Source organism: Marmota marmota, unplaced genomic scaffold (genome assembly GCF_001458135.2).
Source record: "Marmota marmota marmota unplaced genomic scaffold, marMar, whole genome shotgun sequence".
Taxonomy (NCBI): Eukaryota; Metazoa; Chordata; class Mammalia; order Rodentia; family Sciuridae; genus Marmota; species Marmota marmota.
The window spans coordinates 35,634,371-35,658,922 of NW_025999949.1; the positions used below are offsets into that span (position 1 = coordinate 35,634,371).

General features: G+C 62.9%; 1 protein-coding gene across 1 annotated transcript; it reads right to left on the reverse strand.

Annotated features, from left to right (window-relative positions):
- Positions 1 to 1,365: 1,365 nt before the first annotated feature.
- Positions 1,366 to 20,824, reverse strand: Gpr20 (G protein-coupled receptor 20). Its single transcript, XM_048802230.1, has 2 exons — positions 20,578 to 20,824; positions 1,366 to 13,056 (listed from the first exon to the last, which is right to left on the reverse strand). The coding sequence occupies exon 2, from the start codon at positions 13,044 to 13,046 to the stop codon at positions 12,003 to 12,005; it is 1,044 nt and encodes a 347-aa protein (XP_048658187.1). The 5' UTR covers positions 13,047 to 13,056; positions 20,578 to 20,824; the 3' UTR covers positions 1,366 to 12,002.
- Positions 20,825 to 24,552: the final 3,728 nt, after the last annotated feature.

The window sequence follows — 24,552 nt, forward strand, 5'->3', positions numbered from 1 at the left end:
CAGCCGAGGGGCAAGTGCGGTTCTGGGGGTTTTGCAGAGGGTTGGTCAGTGACCAGCAGGGGCCAAGAAGTGTAGTATGGGCAGAAGGGACAGAGGGTGGCCTGCAGGGGAGCAGGCAGAGCAGCAGGGAGGGTCTCCAAGTGGGCTCAGTGTGCAAGCTGGGCTTGGCGGGGAGGTGGCGGCCCTGGTGGGGAGGAGAGCCCCGAGCTGTTGGGGGCTCCAGGGATGGGCTGGGGAGGCTCCAGGGTAGAACTAGTCCTGCCCAGAATGGAAGGGGGTAATCAGGGACCACCAGGTGGCTGGAGCTGCCCTCCACCTGGCCTGTGGCCCCCGGTCCCTGCACGGCATCCGCACAGTGCATCCCAGGCCCATCCTGCCCTCCTGGCTCACCTGGGGAGATACATGGCCAGCAGGCCAAGGGGAGAGAAGAGAGCTGCTGGACGTGGCCCTTCCTTGCAGGGACACTGGGGGCAGCAGAGGGAGTCAAGGCCGAGTCCCCACATTCCTGGCCCAGCTGAGGAGGTCAGGAGACAGAATTTCCCTGGAGCTTCCAGAAGGAAGCAGTCCTGCTGGCAGCTGGACCTTGAATTCTGACCGCCAGGACTGGGAGAGGGGTCACAGTGTTGGTGGTCTCTTGTTACAGCGGTCGGAGAAAAGCAGCACTGTCGAGGACCAGGCCCATGCTGACCGGAGCCCTGCCAACTGCGACTGGGGCAGGGCGGGGCAGGCCAATTCCAGGATCCAGTGACAGTCACAGGAACCCGTCACTGGCTTCTGCCCACAGGCACAGCCCACTGAGCTGGCAGGCATGCATGCAGGCTGGCACAGTAGCCGTGACGCCCCACACCCAGGCCCTGCCCAGGGCGGGTCTCCAAGGCACCTTCAGCCCAAGAGGCATGCTGGGGGCGCTGTGCAGCGCGGGGTGGAGCTGCCGTCAGTCTCTCGCACATGGGAGGTCTCCCTGGAAGGGTCGGGTGAGTGGGGCCTGCAGGTCATTTTCAGAGCATTTTTAGCCACGATTCCCGTCCCTCTCACACTTGGCCACTCACTGAGGGCTAAGCCTGGGATGGGCTCCAGCGTCTTCCTGGCCACAAGCAGCACTTTCCTTGATCGTCGCCCCTCTGTGGGGTGCTGCGATCCTTGTTTTCGGGTCAGGATGCTTCACGATACCTTTTTTTATTGGGATGAAATCCACGAGGCACCAAGTTGAGCATTTTAAAGTGGACCTGTCGGTCGCGCTGAGTCCCCGGTGAAGGTGCAGCCATCTCCAAACCCAGTTCCGGAGCTGCGCCTCTCCACCCACCTGCCCTGGCACCCCCCCCCCCCCCCCCCCCCCCCCCCCCCCCCCCCNCCCCCCACCCCCCGTCTGCCTCTGCCTCTGCCTGTTCCAGGGACCGCCTGCAGGTGGCCCGCCCAGCGCCAGTCCCCGCGCCGGCTTCTTCCACTCGGCCTGGTGTTTTCAGGGTGGGGTGTTTCAGAGTTGCTGCTTCTGCAACACTTTTGTCGAGCTGCTGATTGTTCCTGTTGATGCGAATTTGGGCTGTCTCCACTTCTTGGCTGTTGGGAGTGGTCCCCGAAGCCATGGAAGTGTCCAGGAGAGGTGACAGGCTCAGAGCTCCGTGCTTGAAATCACAGTCCCGGCTGGGCTCTCTCCCTACCCCTGGCCCCTGCACAACTGTCCACCCTTGGTTCCAGCACTGTGCCTTGGTGGCTCTGGTCTTCTGGGGTGAGCGGCTCCCCTGGACCCAGCTGGGCTGGGGAGCAGGATGGGCTTCCTGGAGAAAGGGGCCCTTCGCCCTGGGCCTTGCAAGAGGAGCGGGCTGCCTGGGGATGGTGACCAGAAGCATTGCAAGCTGAATGGCAGTGGGCTGCCTGGAGGGGCGTGGTCCAGGCTGGTCCATGAGCCAGGTGCTGGGGCGGGGTCATCCAGGGACCACTGTGCGGCCCCTCCAGGCTGCACTACCAGTGAGGTTCTGCAGGCCTTCCTGCCGGGGCTCTACAGCTGGCGGACCCTGCAGCGCCCACCTGCCACGGCTCCTGGACTCTAGGAGACAGGCATGTTGGGACTCAAGGGACCTGTGACGCCGGCTTCTGGGCCGGATGTTGCCTCCGACCAACTCCTGCCCACGGCAAGAATCCTCTACCGATGCCCACACACCACGGCTCCGGGCAGAGACAGCCTCGACCTGGGACCTGCTTGCCCGAGCTCCGGCCATTCCTCCCCAGCCATCCCCCTTCCTCCTCCTCCTCCTCCTCCTGGACCTTTCTGCAGCCAGGGGCTCTTCCATGTCCCATAGTCCCCCAGCCCTAGGGGGTACTAGGTGCTCCTTCCTGCCACCTCCGTCTGGTGCCTGGTCACACAGAGGCAGGGCCATGGACACACTGGAGGGCTCCTGGCAGGGGAGCTGAGCGGGTCTCAGGGTGGGCATAGGGGCTTTGCGAAAGGGTGAGGGAGGTTGCCCAAGGTGTCCTGGTTTCTTGGTCAGTGAACCTGGCTGAAGGCAGTGGCCCTGCAGCCGCTCCCCAGGCTGGTCACTCAGGGCTATAGGGGAGATGGCAGTTTTGTGGGTGCGTAGGCCTCAGCTCCCCAGCCTTCTTCCCAGGGGTCAAGCCCTCTGGGCCAGTCCTCTGCACGGGGACGGGGCTGAGGAGGATGTGGGAAGCTGGGAGACCCGGCAGAGCCTCGGGCCACAAGGACAGTCACCGCCGGGCGGTACCGTGGGCAGGCCCTCTGCAGGGCTGGGTGGCGGGGAGCCTGTTGTTGTGCAGGGCTGCTGCGGCCCCTCCCCCCACTTCATCTGGGGCTGCCTGGTCCTCCCTGGGTTCCTGCCTGGACTCATGGAGCCTGGGCGTCCTGGGCAGGTGCTCAGCTGTGTCTGCCCATCACCAGGTCCATGTGGCTTGTCTCGGAAGCAGGATTCTGTCTCTGTCGCATGTGCCCCCTGCCTGCCCCACCAGGGCCAGGAGTGGGGACCGTGACAGGGACAGGCGGCTCTCCCTGGGAATGCACAAGCTCTGGCTTGAGAGCCACCATCGTGGACAGAAAAAACCCTGGTTTCCAAAAAGACATGGAAATTCAGCAGGGGACACGAGCCTTTGCCCAGCACTGTCCACGTCTTCCCCCTCATGTGCAGACAGGGAAACGGGGGCCCTGTGAGGGGAAGTGGCCGGCCTGAGGATCTTCTGCCGGCCTGGACTCGGCCCTTGTGCCTCCTGGGACACGGCCTGCACCTCCATGTCTACCCTGACTGTGTTTGCAGCCTGAAAGGCCCCTCCCCACTCCCCCCAGGTGAAACTCCTGCTCATCCCTCAGAGCCCAGGGGCCATTGCTTCCTGTGGAAAGCCTTCCCCAATCCTGGCTGGCAGACGGACCCCAGCGCAGGGCTCTCTGAGGACCTTGCCACACTGCTTCATAGCTGTGGGCTCCTTGAGGGCAGGGGTTGTGCCTCATTCACTGCTGCACACCCCAGTTTCACATCAAGGCCCATAGTAGGTGCTCAGTAAACGCCTGCCTCATGTGGTGAGTTGAGATTTCTCCTCCTTCCTAGACTTTTACGACAGCAACTTGAGAAATTAGCATTATTGTGGCCATTGCCCTGACGAGGAGACTCACCTGCTAAATGTCAAACTAAGGGCGGGTCTTGGGATTTGGGTTCCACCCCACAGCCACAGGGGTCTTCCTGGGATGTGCCCCCTACAGCTGCCAGGAGCGACATGGAGAGGCAAGGGCCTGGTGCACCCTTGGTCAGACATCTGAGCTGGGGACCTGCAGGCTGTCTCCAGGGCTGCGGGCACCTGTGGCTGCTTCTGGTCCTTTCGGAGTGCTCTTGGCCAGCCCTTGACAGAGGTGTCCTTACCTTGGGGATGCAGGTAAGGAACAGCAGAGAAGGAGTGCATGGAAAGTTCTAGGCTGTCACAGTGAAGCGAAGGAAGAGGGGTTTCAGATTCTGGTTTGAAGAATCAGGACTCTGGATTCTGGTTGTTTCTATCCCTATGGTCACCTGGGTCCAGCACAGACCTGGGGTGGGGCAGGTGGATGGGAAGGAGGGGAGAGAGGGCTGGGGGCAGCATGTATCCACAGGAGGTGGGCCTGGCCCTGCTCTGGCAGCTGCCCTGGAGGGTCTCAGGCCCAGTGTCCCCACCACAGGAGTATCCTCTGGCTTCTGCAGGAGCTTGGGCACTGGGCAGAGCTGGCTGGGGGGCTGGTGACTATGCTGCCCAGGCCATACCACCTCCTCAGCTGAGCAGGGCGAGGGCAGCATCATGGCCTAGCAGTCAGGATAGCGTCTGCTGGTCACATCTCCCTCTGTCCCTGCAGGGGACCCCTTTGCTTGATCAGAGAGGCCAGAGTCTGCTAAGTGACTCAATGTAGTCACTCTCCTCATGTGTCTGTCTGCCCATCCGTCCGTCTGTCTGGTGCTCCCTTGCTGCCTGGCCTCAGGGCAGGTGCCAGCGCTGTGGTGGTGGTGTCAGGCTCTGCCTGTCGGGACATCCCAGCCCTCGGGCGTGTTTCCCTCTGCTGCCCAGACAGTGGGCTACCCTGCCAGGCCGAGTGACTCAGGGCAGACACCTGACCTCTCTGGGCTCACTGATGGTAGAAAAGGCTTCCACCCTGCAAACGCCAGTGGCCTCGGGGCCTCAGCTCCTGCAAACCACCCGCAAACGCAGCCCGGGCTTCTGGGGGGAGGGGGCAGGATCTCGGGCCCTGAGCTGCCCACAGAGCCCGCCATCCCCGTGTGCCTGGACACCGGAGGCCTGGTCATTCACCCGTGGGAGGGCTGGCTCCTGTCGCAGCCCCACTGCCCTGGGGGCTCAGCAGAGCATTGATTGTCCCTGTCCCTCCTGTCTCCATGCAGGGAAAGCAGTGTTTGCCTGCCTGGCAATGTGAGCCTGCCAGCCGGGGGTCACCTCCTGGGCCTCAGCTTCCTCCTGGAGGAGGGACCCTTCGAGGCAGCACCCCAAGGCCCAGTGAGCTGACCTGCTGGGTGCATGTGCCAGCTTTGGATGTGCCACAGCAGCCTGTTGCCTGGCTGGCCCTTACCCTGCCCGCACCCTCAGTTTGTGGAAGGGGAGGTTTTGAGCAACCTTCATTCCTCAGCAGGAGAAACAGGCCCAGAGGGTGCAGACCTACCCCGCTGTTACAGGGCTGGCCGCCCAGGGCTTCCCTGACAGTGGGGGACAGGCCTCTCCTTCCTGGTACAGCCTGCCTGCCTGCCTGGCAGAATGACTGGTGCCACCCCAGGACCCAGGAAGCTCATGCCAGGTGGGCTCTGACCATGAGCAGAGGACACACTCGTGTCATGGAGGAAGTGGAAGCCCTGCTGCCCGCGCACCGTCTTAACACCCATGGGACAGCCCTGCTTCTTTCTCAAAGCCAAACATCTCCCCTCTGCTGCCCCCACACCCTCGCCCTTCCCGTGTGGCCTGCTCCTTCTCCAGGAGGCCCGCGGAGGCACCATCAGAAGCAGCTCTCCCCAACCCCATGTTCCAGCCAGGGAAGGGCGCCTCGAAGTGGGCGTGTATGAGGATGGTGAGGAGCAGAGGGCGTGGAGCCCAGGCACCGACCATTCATTGTCCTCTCTGCTGTGTGTGCTGGCCCCTGCACAGGGTGGGCATGCGGTGGAGATGTCCTCATTCCACCCAGGCTCAGCGGGTAAAGGAGCTTGCCCAGCCTGGGCAAGTAGGAGGAGAGAAGACACGCTGGTCACTGTGCTCTTCTGCCCCTTCCCAGCCTGCCTAACACCTGGCAGGTGGGCAAATGGATGGAGAAACTGTTCTGAAGTGGCTGAGTCCCAGGGCCTGGGTCCTCCAGAAGTGAGGCCACGGCTCCCCTAGCAGTGTCCCTGGGTTGCCTGGTTCTGGGGGCTGGGGGTGGACTGCTGCCTCCATCACCTCTTCCAGGTCAGCAGCGCCACCTGGTGGCCCATGGCTCTGGAGGCCTCCGCATAGCCGTGTGCCCAGTGCAGCAGCCTGAGAGCTGTGGCCAGCAGGCAGGGACTTGCCCAAGGTCATAAGCATCCAGGAACCCAGGAAACCTGCACCCAGCCCAGACAGTGCTCCTGTGTGTGTAGATTTCAGGGGAAGCCCAGGGGAGTAGGGTGTGTCCCAGGGGGACGAGCACCAGTGGGCTCCCCATTGTGCTCACCGTGAGTGTGTCTGAGTATGTGAGTGTGTGTGTGTGCAGATGTCCTGAGGGGAGAGACCTTAAACCATATTGTCCACAGTGGTCAGAGGGACTGAAGTGAAGGGCTAATGATTGCACGTGCTGGGGCTCCTGGGGGCAGCCCTCTGCCCCTAACTAGCTCAGATAATCAAGAGTTATGGGGGGCCAAACCCCAAGACAGACACACGTGCACACACACACACAGGTGTACCCCTATACGCAACTCACATATGCAGACACGTCCACACACATACTCACATGCACAGATGCATGCACACACATGCCACACACGTGTGCTCATGCCCAGGCTCACACACCCAGACATACACAAAGATTCTCACAGACACATTCCTACACACAGACCACATGTGTGCATGGCTCCCCTGATCACACACACACCTATACCAGATCACATTCGTGCATGGACTCACACCCATGCACACATACCGACCACACAAGTGTGCATGGGCTCCCACAGACACATAGACTGACGTACACACGCATACACACTCTCCTACTTAGCTCACAGCCTCCTCTTAAGGCAGAGTGAGTCAATTATTCTCCCCGGAAGAAGAGGAAACTGAGGTTCAGGGAAGATTTGTGACTGGCTGGGGTTGGAGAAGCTGCAGTGCATGGGCTCACGTACACTTTTACCTACGCTCGCCACCTGACCTGGGCTCTGCTGCTGAGGGCCTGCCCTTGGGTGTGAAGGTCTTGAGGGACCTGGGCCCAGGGTTCTCACTCTGTGCCCACCTCTTTGCTGAGATAAGCAGCAGAATCGTGCGTGGACTGTAAAGTGTGTGGTCTTCACGCTGCCGCTCAGGGGAGGATGGGCCTCCAGTGGGTACCAGGCAGGCCAGGCGGGTGATGCCCACCCTGTCCTTGGAGCCCCCAGCACAGCAGGTTCTGAGAGCCAGTGCCCACTCTCTTGGGACCTGGGCGACTGGCAATGCCTGCAGTCCTACCCACGTGCATACTGGCGCTTTCCCTGACCAGCCACGCTGCGACGTCGTGGAACCGTAGGTGATGTGGCAGCGCCTGACTGGCCCCTGGTCTGGCTGTGCCTGGGGGCAGCCCTCGCTGGGAGGCTGGACAGCAGCCTGCACACCTGGGACTCAGGTGACACTGACCTGCTAGGAATGTACTAGAGCCACAGTCCTGGCTGATGATTCCATGAAGGGCAAGTGACGGTGCACCTGTCCTCTCCCCAGCTGGGGCCCCAGGAGGCCTGGGTGGAGGGAGGGGCGAGAGCCTCGGGGGGTTGCAAACACAGAGAGCCCTTCCGTTCAAGTCCTTGCTGCTGATAGGAGTTGGAGGGTCTGAGCGGTGGGCTGGTGGGTGGGTAGAGGGCGTGAGAGGCCCTGGAGGGGCAGAGGGAGAGGGCAGGACCTGATGGGCAGCACCTGGCTCGCCAGGGCTAGGGAGCCTCGCCTCCAGATTACAGAGGAGGCGACGGAGGCCCAGAGGGCAGGGGAGCTGTGCTGCAGGCCTCCGCCAAGGCCCCACGTGGTGTCGGAGGCCCCGACTCCTGGGGCACCTGCCAACTGGGTTAGACTCCCAACTGCAGCTGCAAGACGAGGCCTTGGGTCCTGGGTCAGAGCCTCAGTGCCAAGGCAGGGCTGGGGCCTGCTGCACAGTCCAGTGGGGAGGGGTGTCGTCCTCAGATCCTTCATCATAAAATGAGCCCTGCTGCCTGGGCAGTGAGGGGCACCCGACGCTCCCAGCACCACGGCCTCAAGGGGAGGCCCGGCTGGGTGGGAGCTGGGCCCAGGAGGAAAGATGCCCTGCCCAGTGGGCAGTGAGGGCCAGGAGAAAGAGAGGGCCCTCCTCCACGAGGCCCTCCAGTGGCCCTGCCCTGCACTTGACCACGTTGCTGTGTGGTGGGACCAGAGCCCAGCTCTGCCACCAGGCTCCAGGCTCCCAGTGCCAAGGGCTGGCCAGGGCCTGGCCACACCAGGATAGCCCCTGAGCCCTCCCAGTCTGGCTTGCCCCTCCTCGCCCTGCACATGAGCATACCCCTCCAAAGCCAGGTGGCCCTGCTGACAGTCTGTGGCCACAGCTTTCTGTGGCTTCTGGGTGGGGGCGGTTAGGTGTGCCCTGACCCTAGAGCCAAGCAGGTCTGAGCCAGGACTGCTAGCCTGTCCCCTCAAGTGACACTGGGGAGCCTTGAAGAGCTCTTATCATGTCTCTGAGCCTCAGTTTCCTGTGAGCTGGGAGCACAGACCCAGAGGATGGGTGGGCATGTGCAGGACTGACCTCTTCACATGCCACATGGCCTCATCCCGCCTCCTGACCCCAGGAGGGGAGTGGGGGGGGTGAGGAGCCTGGCACACAGAGCCCAGGAGTGTCCTTGAGGACAGGGAGGAGCAGGAGACCCTATGGGAGGGACGGGGCCAGAGTTTGCAGCCAGACCTCCTCTGGGTGTCCAGCTCAGACAGAGCCCTGGCCCCGCCTCAGGCCTCCAGGAAGCCAGGGCGGGCGCCTGAGGTGACATTTCCTGCTATTAATGGCGTTTAATCTAAACAGGACCTAATATTTACCTCCAGACGCCTCCGGCCTGGAGGAGGCCAGACAGGGAGAGTGATGGGCGGCCTGCTCCTCCCACCCCAGTGCTGCCCTGGGCGGAGGCCAGAGAGGGGGCTGCAGGCTGGCAAGTTGGCCCCGGGGGGCGGAGTGAGCCCTCTAAGCCCCCCCAAGCCTCGGGGCCATATCTGTGAAGGGGGCGATAACCTGGCCTCCCAGGGACATAGGAGGGAGGGCTCACGGCACCTAGTGGGCCTTGGGCGGGTACCCCCCTGTCTCCAGACTACAGCGCTGGTGGTCAAGAGGGACCCTGTGGGAGGTCTGGCCGTCCGCCCACCTTTGCGTCCCCTCCCTGGACTGAGGATGAGGTGAGGGCCCACCGTTCTGCTGGTTCACAGAAAATCAGGTGGACGAGGAGGAGGACACTCAGCCCCGCGCTTGGCGCCCCACACCCCTGCCTGGCAGCCTGGGAGCCGAGTCGTGGGTACTAGGGGATAAGCAGCCTTAGCTCAGCACCAGGGCCCCTCGTGAAGGGCTTGTTGACATCAGATATAAATGCACACACCACTCCGCCCGCTCGGGCTTTTTGGGAATCTGGAGAGGAAGGGCAGGGAGTGGGGGTGCAGGGGCATCATGCCCTGTGGGACCGCAGGCCTGGCCTGACCTGCAGCATCAGGAGGGTACTGTGGGCCAGACAAGGCCACAGGTGGACGCCAGGCCCTGTCCTGGCTGCCAGGCTGGGGGAGAGGAGTGGCACAGGCCTGCCTGTCAGGGTTCTGGGAGACGGACGTCAGACTGAGTTCTCAGAGGTGGGACCATGGCCCTGGAGGACAGGTGGCCCTCCTCCCCGAAGGCCCTGGCAGTTTGAGAAGCCTTCAAGGCCCGAGGGAATCCAGGTTGCAGGGTAAGATTTCAGAGGGGGCACTTGGCTCCCCCGTCTCAGGGACCCCTCCTCCTGGAAGAGATTGAAAAATTGCAGTCCCTCCTCCTCCAGGCAGGGCAGGCAGCGACTGTCAGCCCTTCCCTCTCCAGTGTGAATCAGGGCACCCCTTCCCTCTAACCAGACAGGGAACAGGTGGGGGCCTGGAGGGGCGGGAGAAGGGCAGAGTGGCAGAAAGGTGGTGGGGGCCCAACCCTGGCAGAGGAGGGGGCACTTGCTACAAAAGAAGGGGACCACAGCCCACATGTGAAGTCGGGTGTTCTGGTGTGTCCTGGCCCCTCACTGGCCTCCAGGAGGCAGGCTCGGACCCGCTTTGGCCCAGGCTGTGCCCTGCTGAGCATCCCTCCCCACAGCGGTGCCCAGTGAGGTGGTCGGCGCAGGGCAGCGGCGAAGGGAGGTGAGGCTGTCACGGCCCTGGTCACATGGGGAGCTGGCCTGGCCAGGGCTTGGGGTAACTGGTGGGCAGCTGCTGGGGCTTGGGGGGGGGTCCCCTGGGATGAGCAAGAGCAGCCAAAGCCCTCGAGGGTCCCTGGCCTGAACAACTGTGCACAGAGGGGTCCTGGGTGAGCCGAGCGGCCCAGGGAGTGCCAGCCAGGGGCCCTGCTCCAGGTTTTTCTCCCAGGGAGTGTGCCCGCGGGGACCGCCCTGCCCCAGCGGAGCCTCCGGTCTGAAGGGTGGCTTCAGGTCTTTCCCGGCTGCTGGCCACCTTCTACCTGAGCCAGGCCCTCTTGTCTTTTGGAACTCTGGGTCCTGGTGGGCTGTGGGTGCTCTGAGCGTCCTGGGAGCTGGGTTGGGGGCAGTTCCCAGCCCAAGGGCCTGCACCAGTGAGGGTCAGGGATAGGGTGGTCAGGACAACAAGGACAGTGATGCCCACTGCTTCTTGGGCACGGGGCCAGGGAGTCGTTCCTGTCGAGGGTCACAGTATCCCCTGCTGGGCATGCCTTTGGTGCCAGGGCTCAGGTCCTGCCAGCTAGAGTTATGGGTGCTCCCCGCCCCAGCAGCCCCATGACGTCCTGGAGCCAGAGGCCCATGGGCTCCGTGGGGACCATACTGGCCCCTGCTCCAGGTACTCCCTCTGCAGCCTCAGCAAGCCCGTTCCACTGAGCCTCAGTGCTCTTGTCGTCAGTGGGGTTGTAAGTGGCATTCCTAGCTCCTGTCCACACCCTCTCCAGGGCCTGCAGTGGCAACGACACTTTGCCTGGGGCCAAGGTGGGGGCTTTTTCCCCCCTGCCCCACCCCTCTCCCAGCTGCCCAGGCCACAGGGCACCTGAGCACAGAGGACTTTCTCACAGGCAAGGGCCCGACCTGGGCCTGATTCCACCTCACCTGCTTCAGTGGTCCTGGCCAAGTCCCCACTCAGCACTCAGAGGGCCTGTCCTCCTCCACAGCCCCCTTCCCACGTATGGCCTGGTCAGGGCCCTGGGAGCTCAGGCAAGGGCAGAAGCATGTGGGAGGTGATTCCAGGGTCCACGGAGCTGATCAGAGATCCAAGCCAGAGAGTGCTTCTCCTGGGTCAAAGGCATGGAGCCGCGGGCTGGGCCAGGACGGCCAGGCTTGTCCTCTGTAGCTCCGGAGGGGAGACCCACCCTGTGGCCTTCAGCCGGCTGGCCTGTGTGCCAGTGGTCATGTCTGGTCCACAGGATGAGGCCTGAGGCCTGCTGTCCTCCCGGGGCAGGAGGGCCTTCTGAGTCTGTTTCTTGAGAGGCTCTGAGCAGTGCCCAGGGGAGGAGCAGGGCTCTGGGCTCTGGTTCCGTTCCTGCCCTTGCTCGTGGTGGCACCGCACACCATTCCCTCCAGCACAAAAGGTGGACAGAGACGCCCCTCCTGCGCAGGCTCAGGTGCAGACGGGATCTCAAAGCCCTTGGGGGTCACGCTGTCTTCTGTAGAGTTTAGGGGGCCTCAGGTGAGGGCCTTACAGAGGTGACCCCCTGTCCTGGCCCAGTGTGCAGCATTTATGTCCCCACATTCCCCTGTCCTGTGCTGCCACCTGGGTGTGGGCAGGTCTCTTTCGGTTGCTTCTCTAACCTTCCTGGGAGCCTACAGACCCAGGTGACCTCTGCTCCTTCTCCTGAGGAGCTCCTTCTGTAGACAAGGGGCCCAGTGAGCAGCAGCCCGCCTACCCTCCTGGGTTTTCAGTGGGTGCAGGAGACCCCAGGAAGGCAAGTAACTGGCACTCAGACCACCACACCCATCCGGAGCCCATGCAGACATGGCTAATCAACCGCAGCACAGTGGCCCTAGAATCTCAGTGCGGTGCCCTGGTACCCATCTGCAGTCCATCCAAATGAGACCAGTTTGCTGCCCCGGCCCAGCAGGTGTCTGGGCTGGCCACCCGGCCAAGCCCTGACCTTTGGCCCCTGGCAGAGTGCTGCTGACCTAAGGTTCAGGCCCATTGGTGAGGGCCTGGGTGAGTGCACGAGGACCAGCACTGAGAAGGATCTGGGGGCCCGAGCCCTTGGAGCTCTTGTGCATGCTGACCACGTCGCCGCTGCTGGGCTCACACTCTGCTCCGTGCCTGCGGAAGAGGCCACGGACGGTGGCCTGGAAGCCACTGGTGACGAAGCAGTAGACAATGGGGTCCATGCAGCTGTTGAGGCTGCTGAGGGTCACGGCCACGTGGTAGACCACCAGGCTGGTGTGGTGCGGCACGCTGGGCCACAGCGCCACAGCCACCTGGCGGGCGTGGAAGGGCGTGAAGCAGACGAGGAAGATGACGAGCACCGTGAGCAGCAGCTGCATGGCCCGCACGCGGCGCTGCCGGCCCTGGCGCAGCAGGCCTGGCCGCGACAGTGCGCACACGATCCGGCCCGTGAACACGCTGATGACCAGCAGCGGCAGCAGGAACTCCAGCACGGTCAGCGCGAACACGCGGCAGCAGGGCCGCCCGCCTGCCGTCACCCCCAGCACCGACAAGGTCACGGAGCCAGCGGCCAGCCACACGAAGGCGCACACAGCCCTGGCACAGGCNGGCTGCACGATGGCCCGGTAGCGGTCCACGCAGATGCAGGTGAGGAAGAGGATGGAGCAGTGCATGTTGAGGAAGTAGCCCAGGACGTGCGGGAAGGCGCAGCGCAGGCAGCCCCGCGCACCGTAGAAGACCGCGAAGCGCGTGGGCAGGGACAGGCCCACCAGCAGGTCAGTCACCACCAGGTTGATGGTGTAGATGACCGACGGCGTCTTGGCTCTGGTGCGGCAGCAGAAGACGTACAAGGCCAGCCCGTTGAGCACCAGCCCGGCCAGGAAGATGACCCCGTGCACCACCATCAGCGCCAGCCAGAGGCCTGGGAAGGCCGAGTGCAGCTCCTCGTCCAGCAGGGCGAACAGGTGGAAGAGAGAGGTCTCTGGCACACTGCTGTTGGCTGACACCGTGGCGTTGGGGGCTGCCAAGGCCCAGGGCACTGCTGCAGGCGCAGAGGGCATGGCGGTGGCCCTGGAAGGAGAAGGGGTTACCTGCAGCACCAGCCTGGCAGCCAGCTCTGTTTGAGGCTGGCCCTTGCTTGGTCTGTCCACTCTGTCCCCTCCCACACCCTTGCCTGGCCCCGCCTGAGACCCTGCTCTCTCTGCACCACTCACACCTGACACTTGCAGTGTGGACCTTCAGCAAAATGCTAAGGTTTTGGGGACTGTCCTTACTAGACAGGCACAAGCACATTCCCCACAGGACTGAGTTCAGGTTGGAGGGAGAAAACAAAGGTAAGATCATAGGGCTCAAAATGTGGTTTCAGGGCCTGGTTCCATTCTGATTCTTCTACTTACCTGCTATGCATCCTCAGGCAAGTCACTGAACCACCCTGTGCCTTATTTCCTAATCTGCCGTATTGGAATTTAGCTGCTGCTGGGAGGATTAACTGAACTGATCTGGATCAAGGGCACAGCAGCCCCTAGCACAAGTAGTGGCTGATAAACTTGTTCTGCTGGGACAGAGCCCTGCCCATGGGGAGGGCCATGAGCTGCTCGCCCCACCCCTGACCCCACACCCACCATCCTCCTGCCACCTGTCTGTCCTCACCTCCACCAGGTCAGCTCCAGGTCAACACCCTGGTCCTTTCCCAAAGGGAGTGGGTGCTCAGCAGAGCAGATGGGCTGAGAGCCAGCTGCTGTCCTCTACGGGCCCTGAGAGCAGGGCACACTTACCCTGACCACCAGGCTGCTCGCTGGGGTGGAGCTTGGAGCCAGGTCCCAGCAGCCACCGGGAGGGTGTGGGTCTCAGGCACACTGTGCTCTGCGCAGGGGAGGGTGGGCAGGGGCTGGGCTGGAGCCGCCCACTCTGTTTACGTTCCTGCGAGCAGTGTTTAACTGGCCCTGATTTATCCCTTTATTTATAAAGGAAGGGTTAACAGGATCCTGCCCCCACCCCAGGCTGGGCTGACCCTCCAAATAAGGACATTTCTGTCTTTTTCAGGAGAGAGGAGAAGCCTCTGGGGAGAGGCAGGGAGGCGGGGTGGGCACCCAGACATTCTTGGTGCACTGGGTCCCCCTGCGGGGTCAGGAAGACTCTTCCCGATTCCTCCTAGGGGCCATCTGCTGTAAATAGCCTAGGCACTGCCACTCCCAGAGACTGGCTGCGTGGCCTTGGGCAGCAGGCTCCCTCGGCCATTCCATCCTGCTGAAGGGGGAACACTGAGTCCTATGTCCCAGGGGACAGGGGACTGTACCCAGCCTAGCAGGGGTGGGTGCAGTGAAGGGACACTTGCTTCCCAAGGGTCAGGTCTGGCAGGCAGGTAGCCCCAGCTCCATCCTTAGCTCAGAGAGGTCGGCACCTGCCTGAGGTCACCCAGCGTGCTCTCTGCCTCTGGGAGCCCTGCCCTGGACATCTGCCACCCCAGGCTGCTAGGGCAAGCCAAGTGAAGCCCAGGCCTATGCCTGCCCCCTGCCCCCCCCCCCAGGGGCCAGGTCATAGTGTCCTCTGGGTGGGCTCTCTATCACCCCTCACAGGCAGGCCATCCCTGATGGTGATGAGTGGACTGGGCTTCCTCCAGCCCTGGGGGACTCCGAGGGCCAGGGGGCCAGGGCAGGGCTCTGAGGGCATGAGGGGCCATGGGGGCTCAGAACCTGGAGGCCCAACCTCTGGGCTTTGCCTCCGGGCAGCAGGGAGAGCCAGAGGTCTTCAGGAAGGAGAGGAACGTCATCTTGGAGGCAGGACCTGAGGCGTCACCAGTGTCAGCAAGGGGACAGTGTGCAGAGTGGCTTTCCACTTTGTCTGCTCTGGCCTGTCTCAGTGTCACAACCAAAGACAAATAATAAACATAACCAAATGTTTCCTCTGGGAGCTGGTCCCAGGATGTCGCTGACCACAGGGTCCTGCCCTCCCGGGAATCTCCCCAGGGCCAGCCTTGCGTGCTCACCAGCCACTGTGGGGACACGGACCAGGGCAGTGGGAACTCTGGGGTCTCCAGAGTCTGGGGGTGGATGGGACCTTCAGAACACCCCAGAGGCCAGACAGGTGAGGAGAGAGGGATTCTCAACTCTGAAGTCTGATCCCTGATCTCACACAGAGCTGAGCCCTGATCTTGGTCACACAATGGTTCTAAAACTGGTTGCACTGAGCCATGATCCCAGAAACGTGATGAATCTTGATACCGGCCACTCTGAGGCCTGATGTACTGAACCCTAATCCTGGTCACACACTCATCCTCAGTCCCAGTAACACATTGAGCCTTGGTCCTCGTCATGGCCGGAGACCTGATCCAGGTCACATTTTAACCCCTGATCTCAGTCACATACTGAGCCCTGATCCTGGTCACATGCAGATCCCCAATCCCAGTAACAGAAGGAGCCTCGTCCCTGGCACACTCCAGCCTAGGACAGGCATTGGACCGACTCTGGTCTCACGCTGGCCCAGTCCCTGCTGCACTCTTACACTTGGTCCACATCACACTGGAAGCCTTAATGCCAGCCACACTCGGCCCTGGTCCTGGCCACAGCCTGCTCCCATCCTGCCCTCCCCTCTTCTCTCTGCTGAGTCTGGCTTCTCTGGGATGATGCCCCCTACCCCCAGCACCTCTCCTGTCCTCTGCCTCCCTTTCCACAGTGACTAATTAAATGGCCACTCTCTGCGCATCTGCCCACAACCCTTTTTGTCCTGGAGGACGAGGAACTCAAATGTGTGCTCCAGTCCCTGTGTGCCGTGAAGGTGGCCAGTGAACACTTCAGAGGAAGTCTAGGCCCTCGGGGGTCGGCTGGCCTTGGCTCACCTGCCCAGGCAGAGGGGAGGCAGAGGGCCTGGGGGAGATGATCCCATTGCCTGTCCCCTTCCTGGAGGGTGCTTTGGGACTGTCCATGGCCGAGCAGCCTCCATGGCCTGGAAGAGCTGGTCGGAGCCCAGTGGGCAGGGCTGATGTCATGTGCTTGCAGTGCCGGGCATGGTGCTGGGGCTCTGGGCCTGGGGCCTGCGCCAGGGCTGCAAGACTTCACATAGCACTGGTCCCAGCCTGCTTTGCCTGCCCACACCTGGACACTTCCCTGGGGTGGGCAGAAGAACAGCCCTCTGTGGTCAGAGTCAGACGGGAGAAGAGCCGGGGGACACCACGACCCTTAATGCCACTCCTGATCCTGCCTCGGGGGGCTTCCTGAAGACCTCTGGCTCTCCCAGCTGCCAGGAGGCCAAGCTCAGAGGCTGGGCCTCCAGGTTCTGTTACTGGGATTGGGGATCTGCATGCGACCAGGATCAGGGCTCAGTATGTGACTGATATTAGACACCAAGGAACTGGAGTCCAGCTCGAGCTCAGACTGCCCCATCCGTGCCTGGGTCCCTCTCTGAAAACGATGTGTCCTTCCTTAGAGTCTCCGAGCCTCTGTTTCCTCATCTGTAAAGTGGGGGTCATTGCACCACCGTGACACTGGGCACGTAGTAGGTGTCAAAATAGGGAAGCGAGGTAATGAGGAGATGAGCTCCACCTGATGGGATGCAGGGCCCAGGGGGCATGTCTTGCTCCCCTCCTCAGCAGGGCCCCGACTGGACCTGCTAACGGGAGGGTGGCTTCTCCCAGAGTGACCTTGCCGCCCTCCTCCTGGGCTCCTGGTGCTGCTAACTGCCCTGGCAGCCTGGCAGGCCTCCGGGGCCAGGGCCCTCAGGGCAGTCAGGGCACCCTGCCTGAGGGAGCCACAGTGGGCCCACATTCTGCACGCCCTGCCCCTCCAGGCCTCTGCTCCCTCCCTGCACCTGGACACACTCGGTGACCACTGTTAGGACTCGCTCCCAGCTCTCCTCCTGGCTCCTCTCTGGGCCCCAGGAGCCTCTTCCTGCGCTCTCCCACTGGAGTGGTCCCCTGCATTGCTGTGTGCCACCCTGCCATCAGACCGTGGCATCTTGGGGTGAGCAGCCCAGGGCGGGTCTGCGATCTTTCTGAGCCAGCCCCAGGGAGGACGGCAGGGTGGGCCGTGCCCACTGTGGCATTCAGTGCCTTTCCTCAGGCTGGCCGTGCCCACCAAAGGGGCAGAGGAGGCCTGGTTTGGCTCCGCCTTACCACCCCCCCCGCCCAGAAAGGCTGACACCTCTTCTAGGAAGCCCACAGCAGTCGCTGACCACTGGGTCCTGCTAACGTTAGCTCCCAGCTCCCACTGCTGCGTGGTGACCTCCACCTGTGAGGCCTGGGCCAGGTACTCCACCCCTGGGAGCCTCGGTTCCCTCACCCGGGACTCTGGGGACCCTGTTTGTCGAGTGCATCAAGGAAACCTGGCAGTGACTGGAGGTGTTGGATGACGGGGAGACGCACCTGTGGACACCCCACCTGGGAGGAAGGCTTGATTCCAGAAAGGGCGCTAGAGGCCCGCCGCCCACAGGTGGGAGAGGGGGACCACCCAGCACTTCTCGGAGCCTTTGTGAAGCCCTGACTCTGGGGATCTCCCAGAGAGGGGAACCTTCCCACCAAGTCATCTGATCCTGTCCCCTCCCCTGGGGCCCACCCCATCCAGCCTGATGGCCACAACAAAGCCCCACACCCGAAGGGCATGGTTGCCGCCCCACTGCCCCTTCCAGCTGCTGCGCGTCTGCTGTGGGCAGGGCAGGCGAGGCCAGGGCTCCTGCTGGATGCCGCCTGGGCATCAGTTGGGGTGTCTCTGTAGCTGCCTCCTTGGTGGGTAGGGAGGGCAGGTCCTGAGTGCTCTCTAGGCCCCTCTCAGGTCCAGCTGTCCCTCCTCTGCCTGCTGCATGTGGGGCTGGGTAAAGAGGTGGCCTGGGCCCCGGATTCTGCGTGTGGCCTGCAGCTCGTGAGCCAGGGCAGGGAGGGCAGGTGTAGAGAATGGGTGCGGAATCTTCCCACCAAGTGTCCAAGCTCCACTAGGAGGAGGGAGCCCCAGAGAAGGCCGCAGCATGCCCAAGGTCACCCAGCATGGAACTGGTGGACCTGGGGACCAGACCCAGATTGGGTAGGACCAGACACGGACAGCAGTGATCTGCACATGGCGACTCTGGGCCAGGAGTGTCCCTGTGGATGCTCTTGTCTGTGTGGGCTTTAGCCTGCACCCCTGATGAGTGACACTCATCAGGGGTGCAGGCTAAAGCGGTCTCAGGCTCAGCCCTTCCATGGCCAGAATAGCCGTTATCAGGGACCGTGTGCTGCAGAACCATCGTCCACCATTTTCACGGGTCTGAGCTTCTGTTTGTTCTACTAAGGGGCAGCCAGGACCCATCGAGTCCTCCAAAATGGACCATATGACCCCAGTCACCCAGATGGTCTCAGTTGGCTTGGCCAGGGCTTCCCCATCCCAGATTGGAGGGCACCACTCGGCAGAGAGGGCCCCTGGTTCCATCCTGCCCAACTGCTTCGAGGGCCACCAGCAGAGAGCCCCTTCCTCTGGGACTGTGTCTCTGATGGAACTCCCTCATATTCTGGGGGGGCGGGGCACCAGCCATCTGCAGGTCCTGCAGGTCCCCAGCCAGTGCCTGCTTGTTACCTGGTTCATTGTTCACCTCTAGCCTGGATAGTGGTGGCTGCAGCAGCCAGACACCCCCATCCCATTGACCCTTTCTCTCTGGGGGACAGGCAATCCATGGTGTGCGCCAGCTTGGCCTCTGCCCACCTCTTCTTCCTGATGACCCTGAGCCTGGCACTCTTGGCCTTCACACTGCTGTCCCCTCTGCCTGGGTCACCTGGTACAGGCTCCTGGCACTGACAAAGCCCTCCCTGAACCCTCTAACCTCCTGGTGCCCTGGACACTCTTCCTGGGGTATCTAACCCCACAACATGTGGGGCTGAAATGATCCCTTCCAGGGTCCCACTGATGCCTCCTATGATGTCCTCAAGTGGATGTGGCTGGTCCCATCTTGGCTATGCAGAAACGGAGGTAGGGAGGGGTCAAGTCCTGTGTTCAGGGTCACCCAGCCAAGGTAGGGGCTGGGTGTGGGCTTCTGCTGGTGCTCAGCTCGGCTCTGCCTGATTTGGGTTCACTATGCCCTTCTGTGCAGCCAGGGCTGGGACAGGGAACAGCTAGGACGCTGTGTTTGGGAGACATAGAGCTGGGCTTGAACCTCAGCACTGTGAGCACGAAGAAGCCCCAGGCACACCCAGCCCCTCCTGATAGAGCACACGGCGGAGGACAGGGGGACAGGGCCGGGAAGTGGCCATGAAGGCAGGACAGCTGAGGAGGGCCTGAGAGCACAGCGCTCCAGGGGGAGGGAAGAGGTGGGAGCTGGCTTCTGAGCTGGGACCTGTAGGAGGCCTTAGGGTGGGGGGAGCTGTACTGGGCACCCTTCAGGCCCTCGCCACCTCCTGGGGTCCTCCCTGAACTCCTGAATCCCACACACCTGAGCTGGCCCACCGGGCTGCAGCAGGGGAGCTGCTGAACCAACAAGTGTGATTAGAAAGGACGCTGGCCTCGGGACAGACAGACACCACCTCCCCCTTGGTCACCCAAGACAGAAGGGGTCCCCAGGCTTCCCGTGGAGCAAGGTCACAGCCCCTACCTTTGCTGAGGGTCCTGCTTGGCAAGGCACAGAGATGGGTAGTTACTTGCCCATGGCACAGAAATGGGAGAGGAGAGGCGAAGAGAGCCCCTAGATGACCCAGTATCAAGGACAGAAGGTGGGGACAAGTGGGCAGGTCCAGCCTCCTGCCCTGGGCTGTGCACTGCCACCACCAGCCTTCGGTCCCAGTCCTGCCACAGGCGGCCCAGCTGCTCCATGTCTGCCCCGCCAGGCACCCTGGCTGCTGTCCAGTTCCCATCCTGCCTGCCCCCCTCGGGACCCTGCTCCTGCTGACTTCTCACAGGGCAGCTGCTCCAGGGACAGCAGGCTAGTTAGTGCCAGTTCTGAGGTCCATGCTAGAAGCTGAGCTGCCTAGCCTTCCCTGGACCTCAGCTTCCCCATCCCTCAAAGGGAAGGGGAGGGCCAGAGTGGGAGCTGAGGCCCTGAACCGTGGGATGGTGGGGCTGACTCTGCAGGGGGACCCTGGTGGGGCTGACTCTGCAGGGGGATCCGGGAGACTGTCCCACAAATCCCTCAACCTCAGCCCTGCCCCAGCCCCGGGTGGTGGTGGCTGTGGCCCCAAGCTTGCTCACTGCCTCTGGGATTCCCTGATCCCTTTGTAGGCTCAGCCTCTGGGGCCACCCCACTGCCTTGACAGGTGGAGAGACCAAGTCCCAGTTTGGGGTCCCCAGCAGATACTGAGGGTGTCACTGAATGAATAAATGGACATAGGGAGGACATCCAGAGACTGTCAGGCACCTAGCAGCCTGGAAAGAACTCTGCTCTGTTCCCAGGGCAGCCGGGTCCTCTGCACCCTGTTCTCAGCCTGGTCAGCTCCTGCCTGCCCTCCCTGGAGGCCTCAGTTTCCCCTCTGCAAGGACCCTGCCCGGCAGGCGGGCTTGGGCTCTGCCCTCCGGCTTGCGGGGTCGGCGGGCAGTTTCCCGCCCTCCCCGGCTGCCTGCTTGGCTGGGCAGCAAGGGCTCTGCGGAGCCTCCTGCCTGCCTGGGGCTCCGGGGGAGCGAGGACGCCTGCCCGCGGGGGACTCACCGCGCCTTCCCGGGGTTGGAGACTGAGCGGCTCGGCCTCCGCTGGTACGTGAGCGCTCGGCCACCGCGGACCGACTGGACCGCGCCCTCCGGGGCCTGACGTCAGGCCCGCTCGGGGCCGCTTTTGGGCAAAGGCGGCGGGTGGGGGCGGGGTGGGGGCGGGGCGGGCTCCTTCCCCCTCCGCCGGGAGCGCTGGGACCCTGGAGAGCGCGCCTGTGGGCGCAGCGGCCCCGCGTCCGCCTGGAGATAGAGGGGGAAACTGAGGCACGGGGGCGGAGCCATCCGGGAGGCGCGGTCTCAGGCTGCAGGGGCTGGAGGTGGGGCTGGCACTCCTGCCAGTGGGGTGGGGGGCGGGAGCACCCAAGGCCGGTTTTGTGCCTGGGAGGGGCGGAGTCCTGCTCACGTGGTGCTGGGCCTCCGTGTGTACCCGTGCACCGTGCACCGGGGGTTGGTCATTGGACTTGGGCTGGGTGCATGGGAAAGGCCTGGAGGTGACAGAGTCCCTGGATTGTGCCCTAGGGGAGGGTGAGTGGGCACCACACCACTCTCAGCAGCCCCAGTGGGCACAGTGGTGGATTTGATTCTGTGGGCAACTGAGAGCATTGAAGGTTCTGGGAGAGGAGATGCCATGGCTCTGGATCCCCACTGTTGCTGGGCAGAGCCCACGGCTTCCCTCTGTCCTTGTGCTGTGACTGTCTTGGATGGGGAGACTGAGGCCCAGAGCCGGGCAGGAGCCACTGGTCCACCCACACTGCTACGCTGGACCAGCACCAGCCCCTCCTGGCAAGGCAGGGCTGGAGGGGTCCTGCTGGAGGTTGCAGGGCCACTGGGGCAGGGTTCAGTGTCATCTGGGCAGGGCAGGGGGCCTGTGGAGGCTGAGCAGGTGAAGGCTCTGAGTCACAGGCAGGACTGGCCCGCCTCGGGTCCACCTTCAGCCTGGTTCTCACAGAAATATCGGAGTCCCCCAACGCAACTGACACTAGAGGACGTCTGGGAAGGGTGACAGCACGAAGTGGCTCTCAGTTGCCCACAGGATCACACCTACCCATGGTGTGGTGGTGCCCCCGTGATCCAAGGAATCCTCGCGGACTCTCTGCTCAGGACCCTGGACTTTTAGGGTGGCAGAGAAGGTGCTGGAGCCAGGAGGCCGGGGTGCTGAGGGTCAGATTGACCTTTGAGCCCTGTAGGAGACGGCACAGGGACAGTGTCACCATCACCTTTACCAAAGCTGTGGTTCAGAACAGGCTGTCTCTAGATGGGGTCAGAGTTAGACAGTGCCTGGGCCGGGGTCAGGACCCTTCAGGTGGGTCTGATGGAGGAGCACAGTTGAGCACTCTGGGCCCAGCCCATAAAAGCACCTCAGTGGTATCAGGCACCCGTGTCCTTCCTTCCTTGAGGGGACAGAGGGTAGAGAGAAGCACAGCCATGACTTCCTGGCAGGACATGGAGTGTGCCCCTGGGAGACACTGGGTACATCTGCCTGTGGGGTCAGCTTGGACCCTGTCCCCTGGTCCCAGCCTTGGCCTTGACTCTAAGGCCTGACCTTGCAGCCCAGTGACCTGGGTGGCTCCTCACTTGCCATGGGACTCCACACAGGAGGGAACATACCCACAGGGACAGCGTGGCTTCTGCTGCCATCAGGAAGGGGGCCCCTGTCAGGAGTCACCGTCCTGCCTTGCAGTCTAGAGAAATGGGGCTGAGGTGGAGGGACGGGAGGGCCAGGACTCGCTCTAGGTCCAGGGAAGTGAGCAGGGGCTCCTTGATGCGCTGAAGGGGAAGACACAGGCCAGATGTGGGCCCAGAGATTTGGACCCCTGGAGGGTACGTGGGCTCAGCTGTGGCAGAACCCCTGGGAGTCAGCTGGGAAGTGCCCAGCATCCAGATCCACCAGGCCAGCTTGGGTGGGATAGTCGAACCCGGCCACAGCCTGCCTGTTGCCCGACACCCAGGACACTCGCCTTTGTGCACAGTGACGGTGGGAGACCTGAGGCCACATAACAAATAGGGCAGGCAGACTGGCTTCTAGTGGCCCCGTGGCTATGTGCCTCAGTGACCTGGTAAACTCTGTGTCCTGGGCTGTGCAAGGGCCACACTCAAGGGATATTCTTCCCATGGCTGCAGTGGACTGGCCCTGGCTACCCAGGCAGGAGTGGGGCACCGTGTGGGCTGTGGGTACTGCTGAGGGAGCACAGAGCAAAGGGAGGTACCCTGATAGGATGGCGGGGGCAGAGCAGGGCTCCTGGGTGTGCAGAGGAGCAGAGGCCCAGGCCCAGGGAGGGTGCTGGAGGGCTTGCTGGAGGAGGCTGGCCACTGGTCCCCACACCTCCCCAGGATCCACTCTGGCTCTGCCTCCCTGCTGCGTGCCTAGGATCCTGGGTGAGGTTGAGCGGTGGGCTGCCCGCCTGCTCTCCTGAGCTTCGGCCTGCAGAATGGGTCCACAGGGCCTGGGGAGGAACCCTGGAGTCAGAGGAGCTGGAAGACCACCCAAGTGGCCCACCTTTCGCGGTCGGGGAACCCGAGGCCTGGGGTGGGACTCGGTTCTCACAGCAGAGTCTCGGCTTCAGCCTCCTCTGAGCCCCGTGGCCCTGACCTCCTGGCCCTGGCCTCCTGGCCTGGGACTGGGAGGGGGTGTCCTTCCTATCTTTCCAGGACCCCAGGGCCCCGAGGCCAGCTCAGGAGATGCTGGGTGAGTGGTGGGTTCCCCTGAGCAGGAAGGACAAGAGGGTGTGATGGCAGTTTACCTGGGGCTTCCGTGCGGCCATTCCAGAGGGTGCCCGGTCAGCTCCTGTCCCTGCCCTCCGCCTGGGGAGGGCCCTGCAGAGTTCAAGCCCTCCTTCATTGGGCTCATGCCACGGGGCCCCTGGAGCTCCCTCCACTCTGAGCGCCACTCTGGCAGAGCCTTCGGGGTCTGATCCCACAGGGCTGCTGGGGACCATGCTCACCAGGCCCTCCCGCCACGGCCTCCTCTGGACACTGGCTGGGGAGGTGCTGGAGTGGGCGTGGGTGCTAAGGGCGAGGTAGCAGTGCAGGGCCCTGCCTGCCCTTCGTACAACATGGCCAGTCAGAGATCCCAGAAAACTTGCCCCCACCAGGTGGTGACCCGAGTCCAAAGCACTGGTCTGGTGCCGTCACTCCGGGAGCAGCACTGAGAAAGCACCGGGGTGTGGCTGCCACCTCACAGGAGCTGGCCTGGGGTCCAGATCTTCCAGTGTGCTCCCCCCAGTCCCCAAAGACCTCCTGGGGCACCCTTGGTACCACCTCAGAAGAGCAACCGGGGGGGGGGCTCAGAGAGGTCACACAGCCGGGAGGCAGGGAGCAGGGTTGAGCCCAGGTGGCCGCAGCCGGACCCAGAGCCTGTGTCCTGAGTCCCTCACCTCTGCAAGGTTCATCTTCTCTCTGGAAGCTAAGGAACCCACCCACCCACCAGGGCCCAGCACCATGTCTTTCCTGGGTGTGTCCAGACTGCATCAGGCTGAGCCTCTGGGCTCAAGAGCTGTCCACATCCCCTGCAGGGCCTCAGGACCGGCTTTCTATTTCAGCCCTTCCTGGCCCAGGTGGCCCCAGGGGACCCAAGTAGCTATCTTTGTCTCGCTGCTCAGCAGGCCTCAGAGGAGCCTCCCGGTGCCCGGCTCTCCTGACCTCACTGTCTGGTCCACGCTGGAGTCTCCAGGGGCAGAGAACTGCAATAGCAGTCGCTGTTCTCTGCTCGACCCCTTCCACACTCCCTCATGAGGCAGTGAGATCCCTGTCACCTCTATGGGCTACAATAGCTTAGACCAGCACATTCCAAGAGGTGGATAGTAGGTGCTAGGTGGGCCGGAGAACGGAAGTTCTTCTTAGTGTCTAACCTTTTCCCTTTCTGAGTGCTTCATATCATTCTAACTGGGTTTTGAGGGTCGTAAGAGTTGGCATTGTTCATCTAACCTTCAAGAAGCCAGGTGGCCACCTCTTGGTGAGTGACAGAGATGGGGGGATG